The sequence below is a fragment of the Purpureocillium takamizusanense genome, chromosome 6 (genome assembly GCF_022605165.1).
Source record: "Purpureocillium takamizusanense chromosome 6, complete sequence".
NCBI lineage: Eukaryota > Fungi > Ascomycota > Sordariomycetes > Hypocreales > Ophiocordycipitaceae > Purpureocillium > Purpureocillium takamizusanense.
Genome location: NC_063073.1, coordinates 1993918 through 2011551, shown reverse-complemented (window position 1 = coordinate 2011551; position 17634 = coordinate 1993918). Strand labels below are relative to the sequence as shown.

At 59.8% G+C, this 17634-nt stretch overlaps 7 protein-coding genes across 8 annotated transcripts; 3 read left to right on the top strand and 4 right to left on the bottom strand.

The window, feature by feature from the left end:
- Nucleotides 1-464: 464 nt before the first annotated feature.
- On the top strand, nt 465-1229 carry JDV02_007093 (uncharacterized protein). Its single transcript, XM_047988555.1, has 2 exons — nt 465-793; nt 858-1229. Exons 1-2 carry the CDS (start codon nt 559-561, stop codon nt 1082-1084), a joined length of 462 nt encoding a protein of 153 aa, XP_047844553.1. The 5' UTR covers nt 465-558; the 3' UTR covers nt 1085-1229.
- A 1480-nt stretch (nt 1230-2709) lies between these two features.
- CDC6 (AAA ATPase) lies at nt 2710-5111 on the bottom strand. The gene is made up of 2 exons (XM_047988554.1): nt 4832-5111; nt 2710-4749 (listed from the first exon to the last, which is right to left on the bottom strand). The coding sequence occupies exons 1-2, from the start codon at nt 4881-4883 to the stop codon at nt 2966-2968; spliced, it is 1836 nt and encodes a 611-aa protein (XP_047844552.1). The 5' UTR covers nt 4884-5111; the 3' UTR covers nt 2710-2965.
- A 506-nt stretch (nt 5112-5617) lies between these two features.
- Nucleotides 5618-7173, top strand: JDV02_007091 (uncharacterized protein). Of its 2 annotated transcripts, XM_047988552.1 has the most exons (3): nt 5618-6152; nt 6249-6342; nt 6446-7173. In XM_047988552.1, exons 1-3 carry the CDS (start codon nt 5669-5671, stop codon nt 6816-6818), a joined length of 951 nt encoding a protein of 316 aa, XP_047844550.1. In that variant the 5' UTR covers nt 5618-5668; the 3' UTR covers nt 6819-7173. The 2 variants fall into 2 exon arrangements, with proteins under 2 accessions (XP_047844550.1, XP_047844551.1); XM_047988553.1 differs by having other exon boundaries at nt 5618-7095.
- On the bottom strand, nt 6864-8842 carry ORT1 (mitochondrial ornithine carrier protein). Its single transcript, XM_047988551.1, has 2 exons — nt 8126-8842; nt 6864-8075 (listed from the first exon to the last, which is right to left on the bottom strand). The coding sequence occupies exons 1-2, from the start codon at nt 8243-8245 to the stop codon at nt 7185-7187; spliced, it is 1011 nt and encodes a 336-aa protein (XP_047844549.1). The 5' UTR covers nt 8246-8842; the 3' UTR covers nt 6864-7184.
- A 2384-nt stretch (nt 8843-11226) lies between these two features.
- Nucleotides 11227-12371, bottom strand: CSH3. The gene is made up of 2 exons (XM_047988550.1): nt 11958-12371; nt 11227-11844 (listed from the first exon to the last, which is right to left on the bottom strand). The coding sequence occupies exons 1-2, from the start codon at nt 12043-12045 to the stop codon at nt 11273-11275; spliced, it is 660 nt and encodes a 219-aa protein (XP_047844548.1). The 5' UTR covers nt 12046-12371; the 3' UTR covers nt 11227-11272.
- A 442-nt stretch (nt 12372-12813) lies between these two features.
- JDV02_007088 (uncharacterized protein) lies at nt 12814-13812 on the top strand. Its single transcript, XM_047988549.1, has 2 exons — nt 12814-13296; nt 13403-13812. The coding sequence occupies exons 1-2, from the start codon at nt 13001-13003 to the stop codon at nt 13626-13628; spliced, it is 522 nt and encodes a 173-aa protein (XP_047844547.1). The 5' UTR covers nt 12814-13000; the 3' UTR covers nt 13629-13812.
- Nucleotides 13783-17567, bottom strand: REV1 (deoxycytidyl transferase). Its single transcript, XM_047988548.1, has 2 exons — nt 17122-17567; nt 13783-17064 (listed from the first exon to the last, which is right to left on the bottom strand). Exons 1-2 carry the CDS (start codon nt 17364-17366, stop codon nt 13887-13889), a joined length of 3423 nt encoding a protein of 1140 aa, XP_047844546.1. The 5' UTR covers nt 17367-17567; the 3' UTR covers nt 13783-13886.
- Between the last annotated feature and the right edge of the window lie 67 nt (nt 17568-17634).

Here is a 17634-nt window from a genome sequence, read left to right as displayed (position 1 = left end):
ATGCATGGTTGAGCTTGCGGGCATTTTTTCTTTGTTCGCATGGTCTCGTTTGAACGGCAGGAAAATATGCTTGTTGCTATATTTGGATGTCGCTGTCAGTGCACCGGTTCTAGAGCTGAGGAAGCAGATCCGTACGTAGCATTAACCGCCCCAGCTTGCCGAAAGGCGTTGGCAATGTCGTCACGCTCTCAACAGGACAACGCCGTTGTATGTCGCACTAAGAAATATATCTGCTTTCTTCACATGTAATTCGGGGGCTTGAAGCACTGCTCAGGTACGGAAAGCTAGACTTCTAAGCAAGGCATTATAAAGTTTTGGCCAACTCAAACACGCCCTGATAAAATCCGAGCTTGACGTGGCATGGACGCAGACTCAACATGATATGATATCAGTGGAGGCGTTATGCAGCACCGCCTGCAAGGTATTCGACACAGACGGCTATAAAAGGTCGACGCCGGTACAGTGATCAATCGGCTTGTTCGCACATTTGCCTATTCCTCGCATTGACTCGTTTGACATTATATTTTCTCAACTTGACTGAGCTACAGCACCCTGCACATGATGTGGCCCTCTACTGCGACGGCTCTGTTCCTTCTGTTCGCCTCAGCGCATGCGTCGATTCAATCGATTGCAGCCCCCGAGGTCATCAAGCCCGGCGACGCAGTGAATCTGACAATTGTGAACAACATCTCACCGGGACAGTATGACGTAGCCTTGGTGCTTGGGTTCGACCCCAATTCTCAACTTGAACGCAACAACGTCGGCATAGCCCTCGACTATATATTGCTCAAGAGTGACAGACTCCAAATCCTCCTTACCTGACTTGGTACTTATATACTAAGGCTGGGTCCTATTAGGCATGCCGAATGGTCCATTCAACCAAACCATCCACATCCATCCCTCCATGCGTCACGGTCCGGGTACGCTGAGGGCGGGCATCTTCTCGATCTACGGGGCTTTGGGGAACATAGGCGTCTGGGTGTACGATATTAACATTACGCTGGGGGATGCCACGAGCACCAAGTATATCAAAGGTGACTGGTTCAACATAGATTGTCTCATGGGGCGGGGTTGTCCTAAATGAGGATTCGAACTTGGCCAGCTGGGGACGGGCCGAAGCTCATACATCGCGCAACGATCTCTGAGAAGGCGCATTCGTCGTTGCCACAGACAGTATGTAGTTGGAAAAGACATGAAAGGGAAACAAGACAGAACGAATGTTGGTCGGACCCTTCGGGGGCAAGGCCGATGACCTGCCCGCCTACCCAAGCATCGGGTGCCGCTGTCCCGGCAGTAGTGGCCTGTGTATGAGGGGCCGCGCCGTAACGAGGACGCATTTGCCGGCTTAGCTCAAGCCACTCCTCGCCCGAGGAAGCTGAAGGCAACTCGTATACTTTGTATAAAGTTGGATTGGTATCGGTAGTGGTTTTCACGGGGGTGGGTGGAACACTTGGTAGAGCGACTATCGAAGCTCACCCACGTCGGGCACGCGACCACATCTTGCCCACGCAAAGCAAGCGAGCTAGCAAGCAAGCAATAAAATGTTTCTCTTCTTATTCGAGGCCTCTCCACACGTCCCTCCGGAGCGAGATGCTTCCCAAGTTGCGTTGGTATTTATCACAGACACACTACTGTCGTGCAGGCGGAGGCTGACTGCCACCAGACAATGGGCGCGCAACAGCCTCCCCCCGACGCCGCCACCAAGAGAGAGCTCGTGCTGGCAATGCTACGTACGCATGTATGTAGCACTGTGCCGTCAATGCGCTGCTTGTCCATGATGGGATTTGGATCCGCCGCCGCCGCCGCTGCCGCCGTGTGACGCGCAGGCAGCCTTTGGCCACCAACTTGGTACCCATGCATATGCGCCGTGTCCGCGCCGTGTCCATGTGCCAAAGGTACTGTATGTGCGTAGTTTGCAGAGACCGTAGTAGTACGTATCGCGTAATAAGCGTTGCCTCTATGCCCAGGAGTGGTTCTTGTTGTAGTTGTTGTTGTTGTTGGCGGTGGTGGTGGTGGTGGTCGTGATTATCGTCAATGTAGTAGGGGAAATTTGTTCGCCCAACGTCTTGAATCTTGATGCCCCTTTCAACCTACGTACAGTATACGCTGCGGCAATTGTTCTCTTCACTCAAGTTACTTACCTAGGCGACTGACTACAACATATGCCGGATTAGGACCTTCTTCACCGTTGCCACTGCCAGTGCTAATAATGCTATTGCTATTGCTCCTCCGCTGCCCGTGTACACACACACACAGGGAAAGGGACAGAGGGAGCATCAAGGTTCCAAGATGGAATCCCACCACTGGCCAAAAAAAAAACAAAAAACCTACAAAAGTGCTCCCTTCGTGCCCCCCTTCCTGCGCTCTCCCTCCTCCTCTTCCTCTTCGCACGACGCGGATCCCCCGTTGGTACACAGCCCAATCCCAGCATCGTAACAGGTGCCACCGCCAAGTGTGCGATGCGCATATGGGGACTGCTTGATCCAACTCGCTCTCTCTGCTTCGGCTTCCCCCCATGCTGTGCCACGCCGTTGAACGGACGGTCTGCCTTCCCGAGTGCGGCTTCCGTGCCCCCCTTCCCCACCCTCGGCGCAGGCCGCCTGACACACCATGCAACTCCCGGCACCGGCCCGGATGCCTACCCGCCCCAACGTGCCATGGCCCCTTCGATATTCATTTCACTTGAGTAATGAGAACAAGAGGCACGGAGTTCTGGGTTTCTATTATCAATGCTGTACCGTGCCGGCGTGTACACCCTCCGCCCGAGGTCGTACCCTATTCCGTTCCAAAGCGGCTGTGACCCCGGCCACCGTGGTATTGCTCATGTAAAAAAAGACAGGAAGCTGCCATCCAACGCCTGTCTCAACTCCGGCGCCTAATGCTCATGCTCAACGAGGAAAGAAACAAAATGTGCCGTCTCCATGCGAGCCCGAACCAATGCAACAATGCAATGCAAAACAAATGTCTAATCCAACGCCTCGCCAAGCAGGATGCTCTTCAGGATGCCCGCACCAACGCCATCCGTAACCGATTCCATGTCCTTCTCGCTGACCGAGCTCGCGATCCTCCTCTCGTCGCCACTCGCCACCGCGCTCTTACGGCCGCGCCTGCTGGGCGTGTGCGCCGCGAAGCTGCCATTCTTGCCGTCCACCGCGTTCACCAGCCCCAGCGTCTCGAGGCTGCCCACCACCTCTCGGAACTCGGAGCTCGACAGCGGGTGGAGCACCGAGTCACGCGTGCACAGCTGGCAGTATGTGTCGAACAGCATCTTGATAGTGGGCGCCAGGGACTGCGACTTGGACGGCGTGCAGGGCGCGCCTCCCGCCGACTTGGCCCTGCTGCGCGTCCGATTCTCATAGGCCACCAGCGACGAGAGCGCCGCCTTTTGCTGCAGGTTCAGCGTCCTGAGCCGCTGCGTGGTGCCGTTGCTAAAGGCCGCCGCCGTGATCTTGTTGAGGTGCCCAATCGAGGCCCGCGGCGCCGTCTCGGCTGTCAGCCCCTTGAGCGACGTGGCCATGATCTGCATGACGCTCCTCGCACCCGACGTCGCCCCGGCCCCGTTGATCTTCTCCCCGAGCGGCTTCTTGGATGGCGTCATCTGCAGCAGCTTCTCCCTGGCCTCCTCCTCGTGCTTGGACCGCGTCTCCGCCTCAATCAAGTCCAGGGCCCGGCGGCAAATTTCAAACGCCTTGCGCAGGTCGCCCGTCTGGCTGGCCACCTTGCGGGAGCACAGCTCAATGGCGGCGGGGTGGATGAACGGGACGTAGCCCTCCTTGACTTCGGGCATGAGCGACTTGAGCCGCACAAGAATGATGTTCTTGACCTGCGCCGCCGTGTAAGGGAGGAAGGAAAGCAGGTCAGGCTTTAGGTTCTTCGACTTGAGCCGGGGTAGGAAGCGGTCTGTGAGGTCGAGCGCGTTGGCGATGCCGATGAGTAGGAGACGCGACGACTTTTGCAGCGACCACTCGAAGATGCGGTAGAGACTCTCGAGGCCCATGGTCAGGATGTGGTCGATCTCGTCCAGCGTCACCTGGTAGACGGTGGTGTCGGACGTGGTTTTGGGGCAAAAGGCCTGCTGCAGGGCGGCGACAGCGTCCGCCTCGAGCATGTCCCCATCGAGTCCCAAAGCAGTCAGTAGGGTGCTGTAGAGGTCCTTGGACGACTTGATGCTCATGCAGTTGATGAAGGCGCTGCGAACGCCCTCGCACGCAGAGTACTCGCTCGTGACTTGGGTGATCATGGCGCTCTTGCCGGTGCCGGGCGCACCGCTGACGTAGAGGCAGCCGCTGGGGGCCGCCGACTTGCAGCGGTCCAAAAACCGTATCAACTGCTCCCTCTCGGCTTCTCTACCGATGAGCTGGCCTGGCTCAGCGCCGCGAGCAAACAGCTGTCGTGCAGAGTGGTAGACGGTCTGGATGGTGGATGGCGAGAGGGGCGACTGCGGGGTGAGGCGCTTGAAGAGCTTGCCGGCCGACATGACGGTGTGCCGGGGCGTCATGGGGTAGCCGGCCAGAGCATCGCGGTGCCGGGGCGTCGAGGGGGTGACGGGATTCTTCTTGGCCGTCGAGGCCAGTGAATGGGAGCGCTGGCGTTTCAAGGGGAGCTCGGCAACAACCTCGACGGCAAGGTCACCCTCGTCCCCCTCGTCCCCACCGTCGGCATCCTGCGGGTCGTAGTTCTCATCATCGGCGTCGCGAATTGAGCACGCGTCGTAGCGGCGAACTCGTTTGCTCGGGGTCCTGAGGATAGCTTGAGCCGAAGTGTCAGCAGCCAGATCGCGTCGACCAAGAAGCTCGCACGCGGAGGCGACACAGGCGCAGGGCGGACTCACCAGCGTGCTCGGCAACATCGCGGGACCTCTTTCCCAGCGCAGAGCGAGACATGACAGGAGGAGGAAGGTGCGATGTGATGCGATGCAAGTGAAGCAATGCAATGGGTGCTTTCCCGGGCTGCGTGCTAAGAAGGAAAACTGCACGCAGTCGTGGTCCTTCCTTCCCGCGGCCTACAAGTTACGGAACAGCAAGTTGCAGGTCAAGGCCGGAGCATGGAAGGCGGAAGAGGCGACCGATGAATTGTGGTGTCGTGTAGTGTGTGGTGGTGGTGTGATATGGCAGGTGTGGGCAATGGTAAGGTGAGGTTCCCCCAGGGTGGTTAAAAAAGGCCGGCCTGGCCCGCCCTGCCTGTTGCCGCGCGCCATGATCTGGCGTGTCGGAGACGCGTCCAGACGCGCCGGCGCGCGAAAAAGCCATTAAACCCCGGGCGCCTGGCGCCCCGCGCGTCACGTGTAGGCTGGGCGTGCTGGGATCCCTGCCATCCACTCTTGCCACTGTAGACTCTGCCACGGAGAGGCTGCTGTGAGTGGGTCCGCCAGAATCGTTGCCGCCCGCCGCACCCCCTGCGAGCGATGCAAGGAACCCGCGACAGGAATTCAATCTGCGCGCCCGTGACTGGGGCGAACAATTGAAGGGCTTCTTGACCCCTTGTCAAACATGTCTCTGCGTGAGATGATGCGCAGACAATGCTTCTCGGCTCTCCTGTTAGATGGTTATTTTATAGTTTGGTTATTGTCAGGTTGACTAGACTTGACTTGACTTGACTACTTTACCTATAGGTAATCCTTAGCAGGGGGTTAGTGAAGCTTCCAGTCGATAGTATCGAAGTGCGCCGCATGTTCAAAGTGCGTACCTGTGCTGCAAGACCCCTCCGTGGTGGCGCCAGGCCCGCACCGTCGCTCTCCCGCCCCCCGGTGACCGACCCGGCCCATGACGACATACCAGCTAGCAGACAGACCCGGCCTTTACTCTCATGGTCCTGTACAACGTACCTTCTCCCTCAGATTCCCTCCCCCGCCGGCAACCACCAACCCCAGCCCGCTCTCGCGCGCCATAACCTCTCCTCCTCCCCTCCTTGCCATTATCTCATTAGCTACTGGGTGAAATCAAAAACACAGAAACTTAAAAGGTGTAATTACCTGCGCCGGCGCACAGTGACCGCCATCCCGCCATCCCGCCCCCGCCCCCGTTCCCGAGCCGCCGGCACGATGACGACCTTTATCCCGAGCATCACCATCCCCGAGGCCGTGTTCCTCAACCCCGCCGCCTCGGTCCTCCTCCCCGTCGCGCTGGGCACCGCCGTCGGCTTCGGCACGCGCCGTGAGCAACAACCTCCTCCCGTCCCCCGCTCCCGTGGTCTCTTTCCGTTGTGCTCGGGCGCGCGGCGTTGCGCGCATTCGCTAACGCATGTTGTAGCTTCCGAGACGCAAAAGAAGTACATGGAGCTCCGGCAGCCGGCCCTGCGCCCCCCGCCCTGGGTCTTTGGCCCCGTCTGGACCGTCCTCTACGGGTAAGAGAGCACACAGAGAGAGAGTAATGGGGGGAGAGGGGAGGAGGGAGGGAGGCCACACGCGGGCCATGCATAGCCGCTGACCCAAAACCGTGGCTCATAGGCTCATGGGCTACGCCGCCTACCGGGCCACCCACGCCGGCCTCTCGCCCTTCAACGCGCCCGACGTGATCCGCACCACGCGCTCGTCCATGACGCTCTACACGGTGCAGCTCGGCCTCAACCTCGCCTGGATGCCCCTCTTCTTCGTTGCCAAGCGGCCCGTGGAGGCCACGGCCGACATCCTCGCCCTCGTCGGCCTCAACAGCTACATTACGTACTTGTGGTGGCCCGTCGACCGCGTCGCCTCCCTGTGCCAGGTGCCCTACCTCGGCTGGCTCGGCTTCGCCACCTACCTGTGCGCCGGCGCCGGCTACCTCAACAACTGGGATCTGTCGGACAAGGAGGAGGCGGACAAGCAGGGCAAGACGGAGTAGTACGATGCTTGTCAATATCTTGAAGGATGACAGGACGCGTTGTCGGCCCCAAGCATGGCTGAACAGCGTGTGTAAGAATATCACCAAAGACTTGAGGGCTCATCCGCATTGACAAAGTCTTGAACCATCCTGGTGCCCCTTGTATTTCATCTTAGGTCGCTGGAAAGAACTAATGCAGTGGTGGATATATATACCCCTCTCTCTCGACCTCGTATCCAACTATAGTGATACGCTGCGAGCAAAACGCCGTACCCATGCCCAGCTCCCAAGAATAAACCGACTTAAAAACAAAGAATACGCAAGAGCGGCATCAACCATGCCGCGCTGCCGATCAAGAGCGCTGTGCTCTACTGCTCCACTGCTCGCTCATTGCAGCGGAAAGTTGCGCTTGAGGCCGTCGTAGACCATGAAGATAAAAGCCGAGCTCGGCGCTGACCGCAGGCAGGTGATGCCGCAGCCGCGGTACATGCCCCGAAGGCCGTGCTGTCGCCATAGCGCCTTTCCCTCGTTCAAAAAGGTGCGCTTCTGCGTCATGCCACCGAGGGGCATCGTCTGCATCCGCGACTTGATGGTGTCGGCCGGGAAGAAGAGGAAGTTGTACGAGACGCCGGCCGACGCGCCGGCGAGGGCTTGCTGCCAGATGGGTAGGGGCTTGGAGAGGACGGACTGCCTCTCGGCCTCGCTCGTGGCGGCGCGGGCGTGGATGTTGTAGAACATGGCCGTGACCGTCTCCTTGGCGCCGAACCAGGCGGAGCAGCCGCCGGCCTCGCGGATAAGTGTGCCCAGCTGGCCGTGCCAGAAGCCCCGCAGGCCCTCGTGGCGATATACGTCACGGATGACGGAGATCGGTCGGAGCGGCGCCACGGTCGCGCCCTCGGCGAGCATGGGCGCCTGGATCTTGCACTTGATGAGCTCGACGGGCGTCAGGACAAACGATGTGCAAGCTCCGGCGAAGGCACCGGTGAGCCACAGCGTCGGCAGCGACAGCTTATTCTCCCGCGAGGCCAGGCCGCTGCCGTAAAGCACCTCCCTCCCCATGCTCTCGAAGAGGAACAGGCTGCTGGTCTCGAGGGCGGCTCCCACCAGCGGCGCCGTGATTCCTCGGTACAGACTATAGAGGCCATCGGACTGTATGGATTGTCGGAAGCAGTCGAGCGGTCCCTTGTACCGGAGGGGGAGGTGGTCTGGCTGGCTCTGGAGCCTAACCTTGACTGTGTCGAACGGGTATTCGATGTACTTGCCGACGACGCCGGCAACCTGTCTCTCGTCAGGACCTAGAGAAGTGAGAGGAGCAAGAGGGAACTTACAGATCCGTAAAAGACATCCTCAATGGCGTCCATGAGGGCCGTCTTGCCCCGCAGCGCAAGGCTCGGGCCGGCGGCCTCGACCGAGATTGGGCTCGGCTCCATATCGGCGAAGGTAGTCATTCGCGGGAAGAGTGCGGGTGGCGGCGAGAACGATCCAGCCGTCGCCGTCGTCTCGCCTACCTAAGTATCTTTGTTCTGTCTAGCAGAGCAGAGCAGGGCGCGGGTGCCCGAGAGCGGGGTGGCGGGATGCGCGCAGCGACTGCTCAGGCGACCAAGGCAAGGAGGTCGCACGGCGTCGCTTGGCGGCGAGGTATTGAGTCGGAGGTCGTAGTGCAGCGCAGCGCAGCGCGGTAACGGCACAGCAGACGTTGTACGGATTACGAGAATCAAAGTCCGGGGAAAAGTCGACGTGGGGCGGCGGTGGGCATGATGCGGCGGCACGAGCAACCTCAAAGAGACGGAGAGTCACGGCCCAACGTGTGGCCCGGCGGGAGAGGAGGGAGGGAGGGAGGGAGAGACGGGGGGAGAGAAGACGAGGAGGAGAATGGGGCGGAGAGGAGAGGGGGGAAGAGGAGTCAAGGCATTATATGACAGGGCCAGTATCGTGTGGAATGGCAGTCGGTGAGCGGAGGAGGAGGAGGGAGGAGGAGGAGGGCATGGCAAGTTTGGGGTGCTGCTACAAAGTATGGCGGAGGGCTTTGTCGAGCGAGGTTTGGGATTGGAGACTTTGGGCAGCACGGCCTGGGACTGGCCGGCGGCGGCGGTCAGTGGGCGGGCGATGCGGGCGGCGCGTGGGCCGTGGGGCAGGGCCAGCACGGCGGCCGCTGTCGCGCAGTGGAGTACAGTACGCGCAGTAGGCGGCGTGCACCGTGTGCGTGCTGTGCCGGGGGACGTTCAGCGCGTACGAAGTACCTACAGGCAGCGGCGATGGGCGGGGGAGGAGCCTGGACATGGGACGAAAGGGGAAGGAAAATTTTCTTATCGGTGCGAGCGCTATCGGTCGGCAGGCTTGCTGCCGAGGCGGGTGACGTGAGGGTCCTTCCGGTCCCATCCTGGGCACCTGCGACGACGGGAGGTAGAAGCCACCACCCGTGCGATGCCACCGTTACACTTTGTACTTTTTACACACAGACGAACCACCGGGAAGAAAGGGGGGGGGGGGTTGGTTCTGTCTGCAACGCCTTGCCTCCCGGGGACACGGAGGAGCGCCATGACATATTCGGGGTTACAGTGCCCGGCTTGCGATGCCGGCCCTAGACGAGTCGTGGTGTAGATCTTTTTGAGGTCCGCCACCGGTACTGTACGTGCACCGCTCATCAGTTTTGTTTCCGAGTGCAGAACCTCGAGCACCTACTTCGGTTCGTACGTACCTAGTTACAGTAGTTACATGCCCGCCTCTTTTGTCATGCTCTTTCTGTTTGGGGCACTCATTGCCCGCCGCCCGCACATCATCACTTTGCTGCACGCACATCGAATGAGAGTTTTGCTCGCAGCGTCTGGGTAGGTCAGCTTGGAGGCCATTTTTACTGCATGCCCAGCCAACTGCCCCCCCCCAATATCCAGAAACTGCCTCATTATGCCCTACTTCGTGAAGGCCCCCGCGCGTGCATGCTGTGTAGCAGGTCATCGACAGCTGCCTCCATTCTCCGACTCCTGATGAGTGAGTGAGTGAGCGAGCGGCGTCCGTTCCATTTTATTAGCCCCCGTCCTGCTCCGCTCAGTCTTTCTTGTCCTAGTACTTTACTGCACAACGAAACAAGAAGCGCGCGTGCGCAAGGTCAGAGCACACAAGTACCTTATAGCAGGTAGATCGGTACGTATTGATACACCCTACTGCGTACGTATGAGCGTTTATTCTCCTTTCCCCCTGCCCTGCCCTGCCACGCCATGCCTATGCCATGCCATGTCACCGCGGTAGAGCCAGGTATCACCAGCTCGCCCGCCCGCAGCGTCAATTCCTGACAGTACAACAGCGCTGTTTTTTCCCCTCTCTCCCTCTTCCACTGTCTCGTTGTTGTTGTTGCTGCCGTCTCTCTTTCACGCACATGTGTCTCTCGCTGCCCGCGGCGCCCCCCCCTTCTCCCCCCGAGCGTTCTCCCCCGTCTCTCCCCGTCTCTCGCTCTACTTCCGAGGCGTTCAGGCCTCCCACGCGGAAATGCGGCTTGAGGGATAAACACGACAGCCCGCACTCGTCGCGTACTCGCTCACTCGTTGTTTCGTTCATTCGTTTGCACAGGGCGAGGCGGCACTGTGTGCGCCGTTCACGGGTCGCCTGCGCGTTCGTAGCTTGCCTGCTTCGGAGCGTCCACCAAAACAGCCGAGGAACCCAGGATGGAGGCGCAATGGGGCGCCAACGAACATTGATGAAGCCATACCATGTCCGTCCTCGCTAACGAGTTCCATGACCACATGCCGTAGGAGGGAAAAAAAAACCGGCCGGATACTAAACTTAAGGAACTACTACCGACGAATGATGGTTCTTGAGAGGGGCGATGCAGGGAAGCGTGCCCCCCGCTTCAACCACTTACAGCCTTGCGATGCGTCCTGCTCCAAAGAAAATCTGATAAGATTGATCTGATAAAAATTCCCGCACCGCCCACTCGAACGGGGCCGCCTCATGCTCCGTCCCGCACTGCTACAGGCTCGCCGCGCGCAGGGGACGGAGGGAGGGGCGTTCGCATTTTTATGGAACGCCCCAGCCCGCTGCTTGGCCGGCTCTGGAATCAAACTTGCTGCCGCGGCGTCTCGGCGGGCGCAAGACCTTGCAAGGAAGCCTCTGTCTCCCAATTAAGTTACTACGGCCATACATGTCCCACAGCGAGCGGACGTGAGCCAAAAAGACCTGACGGAGCGAACGGTCCCCTGCTTTGCAAAGTACGTATCCAATTGCCGGGTTGGGCATTGCCGGATCCTGGGACCTGAATGGTGACCCGAATGGTATATGGATGCGATGCCTACATGCAGAAAAAGGCCGGCCCCTCTACCGACCATCTTGGCCCCTTCCCATCCCCCTTTTCCACCCCCCCTCTCTCTCTGTCTCTTTGGTATCGTCCCGCCGCCGTCCATCGTACACGACAACATACTTGTAGGTAGGTAGGCCTCGTGCCCCACGCACACACGCGGACAGAAAAGAACGGAGAGCACCATCTACTTGTTCTTCTTGGTCGCGGCCTTGGAGCCTGGCGACGGCTCCCTCTTCTCCGCCGCCTCGGCCGCCGCCTCGTCGTCGGAGTCGCGCTTCTCGGCGTACCACTGGCCGGCCTGGAGGACGAGGACACCGATGAGGACGAGGGCGAGGATGGTGTTGCTGGCGGCCAGGACCTTGAGGCTGTCCTCGCGGCCGAGGATGAACTCGCCGTCGAAGCGCGGCTTGGCGTTCTTGAACTCGTCGCTGTGCCAGAGGCCGGAGCTGACGGCGCGCAGGCCCTTGACGATGTTGGACACGTAGACGGCGACGCCGATGGTGTAGAGGATGAGGGAGGCGCCGTCGAAGAGGAAGTTGGCCTCGCTCGGGCGGAACAGCTTGATGAACAGCCCGCCGAAGCCCACCGTCACCATGATGTTGAGGATGCGCCCGATGAGCGGCGGCGCCTGGTGCATCCACTTGAGGTGCGTCTCGAGCTGGTCATAGTAGTCGGCCGACACGGGCTCCTTGGACCATAGCAGCGGGAAGTCGTACGGGAACGACGCGAACAGGATGCCGAGGAAGAAGCACGTTGCTATCATGACGAAATAATCGCATCGAGTCAGCTTCCGTGATGAGCCTTGCGTCTGGCGGGCGCGCGCACCGCCATCACCTGCAAACGAGGAAGGAAGAGTAAAAAAAACGTACGCCCGATGATCATAAACGTCGCAAACGACCCAGAGCCGCGGTAGCCCTTGGACTTGGTCGTCTTGGAGTAGTCAATGTAGCCTGCCATGGCTGCCGGTGGGAGGTGAGGTTATCACGAAAACGCCTGGTGTCTCTGTCCGATGCGATCTCCGGTCTCTGCTGGTTGTCTTGCGCGCGCACGCGGGGGCGGGCAATTGGGGTGGTATTCGGACGGGGTCCGGGTGGTGCGAAGAGAGCTGCTGTCCCGGGTTGGCGGTCGCTGGGGTCCGCGGGGGGGAGGGGGCAATTGCTGCTGCTGTCTCGTGAACGGAGGAGGAGAGGGAAGCGAGCGGGAGAGATTGTGTGGGAAAGCAGCTTCTCGTCGTTGAGAGGAACCCAGCCGCACGAGCTTTCCGTTTGTGGTGTGACTGAGTGTGGGGGAGACAGACAGAAACGTGGAGGAGGGTTGCTGATGCATGCGGAGGAGCCTGGGACCAACCGCTGCAGCCCTGTGCGACGATACTTGACACTGTTAGTGCCCTGCGCGTCGCGGCACCTAGCGCTCCGCCCTCGCATTATCTGGGCGAGGTACCGGCCCCAGGCCCCCATCGCAACGCTGCCGCAGCACGTCAGGCTCTGTTCGGGGGGGGGCCTGGCGCGAATTGGGGGGGGGGGGACGCAACGACCAACACCAAAAATTCAGCTCACGCGTCTGACAAGGTACGTTACTTCTACTGCTACATTCTCACCTAGTTTGCGCCTATTTTCAAGGGGCTATGTATCATCGGGGGCTGGCTGGCAAGCAATCGACGTAATCAGAAAACCGAGACAAAAAAGCCAAAGGGGCCCCCGGCGTCATAGCAGTTTTATCTGCTGTGACCTTCCACGTCGAGCCTCTCTCATCATCGTCGGTGTGCCTCAGGCGCCCGGCTGGCTGGCACCGGGATCCCGACGTTCCCCGCGCCCCGCCGCCGCATTCCATCTCCGGCCCATCAATCACCGCCGTCGCCGCCGTCCCGCCTTCCGGAGAGCCCATTGATCCCGCGCGCCCGCCCGGCACAGCAATGACACTCGCGCTGCGGCTCACGCCACGGCCGGTGCTGCTCACAGCCGTACTCGCCATGATGAGCCTCTTCACCGTTGCCGCCGCCGGCCAGCTCGCCATCTACAACGGCTCCCAAAAGTACACGTACCACGGCTGCTACAACGAGACGACCGAGATCCCCGGATCGGACCACACGCGCGCCCTCGGCAGCGGCATCAACGAGGTTAGGGGCGGCGTCATGACGGTGCCCCTATGTCTGTCCTTTTGCTCAACCGGCGACACCGAGTACCGCTACGCGGGGCTCGAGTGGGCGAGGTAAGAAGAACAGCTTCAACCTCATCCTTCCTTTCTGTTCCTACAACGCCTCAAGTTTATCCCATGCCTCACTCCCATGAGCAAAGTAACTGATCCGACGTGTCAGGGAATGCTGGTGCGCGCAGAGCATCGCCGGCATCTCAGCCAAGCTCGACGACAAGCAGTGCAACTTCCCCTGCGAGGGCGACAACACCACCGCCTGCGGCGCGTCCCTCAAGCTGTCCGTGTACCGCCTGGCCAGCTCGGCGCCGCCGAGGCCCGCCGTCGCCGCCTTCTCCGCCTCCGCCCTGCTCGCCTGCTGCGTCGGGGCTGCGTTGGCCGTTTCGTTATGACCATAGCGGCGCGGGGCGTCATCGCCAAGGGGGGGTGGGAAGGATTCTCGTGAGGCGCGGAAAAGGAGGAGGAGGAGGAGGAAGAGCATGTGCGGATGGATGGATGGGGCGCACACAAACGTGTGATGGACATAGCGAGCGGGACATACAGTGGCATAGACTTGCATTCATTAATTCAACGTTTTCATACTCGGCGCCCTCCTCTCCTAGCCGTCTTGCTATACTCTCCAGTGGTTGGTATCATCTCATAAGTCGTCATTACTCAAATCTCAGAGGCGCCAGCCCTCTCTGCTTCACGGCCGCCTGCACCGCTTCCTCCAACTGGGTTCTGGCCCTCCGCCACTCGTCCAAACCCCTTCCGGGCTGCCCGTCTTGCTCGACAAGTAGTGCCAGCCACCTCATCAGCATCACTACCTTCTCCAGGTCCCTCTCCTCCAAGACCACCCTGGCCAGGTACTTTTCAAACACCTCGATGTCGCCGCTATGTGGCCCATCACTCCGAGTCTCGTCGTGCCAGGCGTCTAGCATGTCTTTGATCTCCCGTGTCGAGGTGACGCCCGAGCTGGCAAACGCGACCTTGGGTGGAGGCGCCGGGAACGGGATCCGCCTCTGTCCACTCCGTCGGGCAGCCTCCGCATCCGCGCCATGAGGCCTCCGCGAGGGCGCGTTCAGGCCTGACCTCTGCGCCAGCCGCCGGCGCCTGTGATCATCGATGACCTCCTTGCGCACATCCTCTGGGAGCTCGGCGAGGAACTCAGGATCTAGTTCCTCAATGTCCCCTTCGGTCGGAGTCTCGTCACCGCGTTTGAGCGGCTTGAAACTCGTCTGGATCACTCCAGCCTGCGCATCTCTTTGCCGCTGAGCCTTGCCAAACAGGCCACGAATGCCGCCGCGTTTCGATGGGGTGGTTTGCTTGCGTGGCTGCGCGAGAACGTCTTTCCTCGGTGACTGCGCTCGGGACGGCGTAGCAGCTGGCCTTCGTCCGTACGTCGCCAGGATTTCAGCCTTCATGTCATCTGGTAACGCATTGAACACCTCTGCATCGACCTGAGAGGGAACAAGATCATTCCCTTGTGGGCAGGCGGAACCAGAGTCAACTCGACTCCCGCTTCCTTTCGAACGCTGGGCCATCAACCTGCTCCTGATATCACTCGGCAGCTCAGCCAAGACGGCCGGGTCGGCATTGCTTGGGATGATGAATTGAGTTCCCGACACGTTGAGAGGCGTGGTGGCCTTGGCATCACCCGCGCTTGCCCGCGAAAGCGCCATCGCTGGGTGGACCTTGGGCTTCCGAGGCGTCAATGGATCCTCTGTGATCGGATCGACGTCGAACCCTCGCCGTTCAGAGCTTCGCTTCTGCGGACTTTCCGATTCATCGATTTGCTCAATCGGCGTGTGCTTCCTCGCAGGAGATGGCCCTGCAAACGCCCCAAACTGCAGAGTCTTCTGGCTTCCCTCAGCCCCGGCACTTGGCTTGATGGGCTCGAGCTTGGTCATTTGCACACCTAGTCCTCGTAGATCTCCAGGACTAAACTTGAATGAGCGGAGTATGGATACTGCCTCCTTGCCAATGATCTCGTAGTTGTGCGTTGCAACGCCAAAGGCGGAGCTCTTGTTGAAGGTGTCGCACTTGCCGTGACCCAAATGCTTCGCTGGGTCGAGTGGCGCGTCAAGGGACCGTCTCATGATCTTCATGGTAAGATGCTTCCCCTTGGCCTGCTCGCTCACTAGCCGCTTCTCGAGCTCCTTGCAGAGGTTATAGACAAACTCTTCGGCTTCAGGCTGGTTGATGAAACGAATGCCCCAGTTGACCTCCGCAGACACTGACTTGCGGGGCGGCTGTTCGCCAACTTCCGAGCGATCGATACCACGGGCGTACTCTGCGAGCTTTTCTCCAGTCTTAGGCCCGAGTGCAGAAGTGAGTCGCTCTCTGGAGATCTCACGAATGTCCTTGACGAACTTGACACCCAGCTCTTCCAGCTTCCCGCCAAGGCTGTAGGAGACTCCAGGGAGATTCTCGACGGTGAGGTCTCCAATGACGCTGAGGACATCCTCGGGCTTGAGTTGATATTGACCTGCTGGCTTTGCTTTACGCAGCGCAACCTTGGCCTGGAGAATGTTGCTGCCAATTCCGACCGACACGGCGCATCCCGTTTTGGCCTTAATCCTGTCGCGCAAGCTCAGAGCAATCTCGTCGGCCTTCTCTTGTTCCCTCCATATGCTGCCCTCGTCGACCCCGATCCCCTGAGACGCAGAGGTGTCGAGAACAATCGACGTGGCGTCGATCAGAGCCTCGTCGATGCTGACGCTCTGCACAACGCCCCCCACTGCCATGATGCATTCGTAAAAAAGCCGGCTGGCATCTTCGTAGGCAGGAAAGTCGTACGGTAGCACCTTGATATCTGGGCATAGCTCGAGTGCGCGCTTCATCCACATGCCGTTCTTGATGCCAAATCCTCGCGCGGGATAATTGCAGCTTGCAATTTCTGACCCCGGCCCGGTTCCGTGGGCGATCGCCGTCGGTTTGTCGGTAAACTCCGGGTGTTTCTTCAGGGACACGGCACAAAAGAAGCTGTCAAAGTCAACATGCATGATGTATGACCTGGCGCCGGGCCTCTTCTTGATCTTCTTTTGTGACAGGCCCTTTTCTGCCGCCAGCCGCTGCATTGATGATTTGAGGCTTGCCTTCCATGTAGACAGATGGTGCAAGCGGCTTTCCGAGTAAAACTGCTTGAGAAACTCGGGGTTTGCCGTAGATGATTTTCGTAGTCTTGGGTCGGACAGCAACCAGGCGTTGTGCTCCTCTGAAGTCATATCCGCGGGCCCTTGCCGATGCAAATCATCAGGAGGTGGTGTCCTTGACGAATCTGCCTCGGTGTCTGGGGGAGGTTCAAACATCGACGGAGCGTCGGTAGAGCTCGTCCCTTGGCCGGACACGGAAGAATCATGAGGTGCGCTGGTCGTGGTGCTGCCGACGCCAAAGCTGCGTTGATACTGCAGATCCTTGACGCTCCGACTGGTCGTTACTTGCCCAGGACTCTGCAGCTTCTCCGCCAGCTGGGTCATGTCCTGGATCGGCAAGGATGGCCCGGCCGCGGCCGCTCTGGCTTTCATCTGGCTGGTGTAGAAGCTGTTGTCCGTCTGCTCGCGATAGCCTTTCCTCGTGCTAGGGCTCGCCTGAGACAAGCCCCCACCGTCACCGAACTTGAGCACCTTTTGCCGAGGCCCCTCGTCGAGAACGCGATACTCGGACCAGGGAAGCAGCTTGCCGGCCTCCACCGAGTCCATGATCCACGCCGGCTTGACAATCCTGTACCGGCTGAAGTCTACGGACTTCTTGGGCGGTAGAGTGGATGCGATGATGTGAGTGGCCATGGTCTTTGAGTCAAGGTACTGGAGGAAACCGCCTCCGTGCTGGACGATTTCGCGGTGTAGGCTGGCCTCGGGTCAGCGAGAAGGTGGACAGCAGGGGGATCTGGGGAACGAGGCTTACACGTGAAGCGGCGGCTGCGTATAGCCTGTGACGTGGGCGACGATGCCCTTGAAGATCTGCGGCTTGTCGGATGAGACGCGCATGTCGGCGTCGAGATTCTGGAGCTTGATCTTCTTGCGCCGAAAGTAGTCGCCGAAGCCATGGAACTCGCTGCCCTCGTACTCTTCTCCATCCTCGCCGTCAAAAGTGTGCCCTTCGATGCGCTTCCTCACCAAGGAGGAGTTTTTATCCAAGACGCTCCCCATGGTGAACGACGTCGCCGCAGCGGATGGGATGGCCTGGGACAACGTGTGCGGGCGTGAAGCCTATGTCATTTGCGCGAAACCATAGCGACAGGGGAACATTGTCGCAGAGAGCCACGAAGTGTGTTGATCCAAGAACCAAGATGAGTGACCTGCATGCGATCCAAAACAGGGCCGCGGGTCGATGCCGACGGTGTCGTGAATGGTTGAAGTGGTGGCGAGACATCCAGCGCAACGCCGACCGCGTAAAGTGGAGCACCGACCGTCGCGC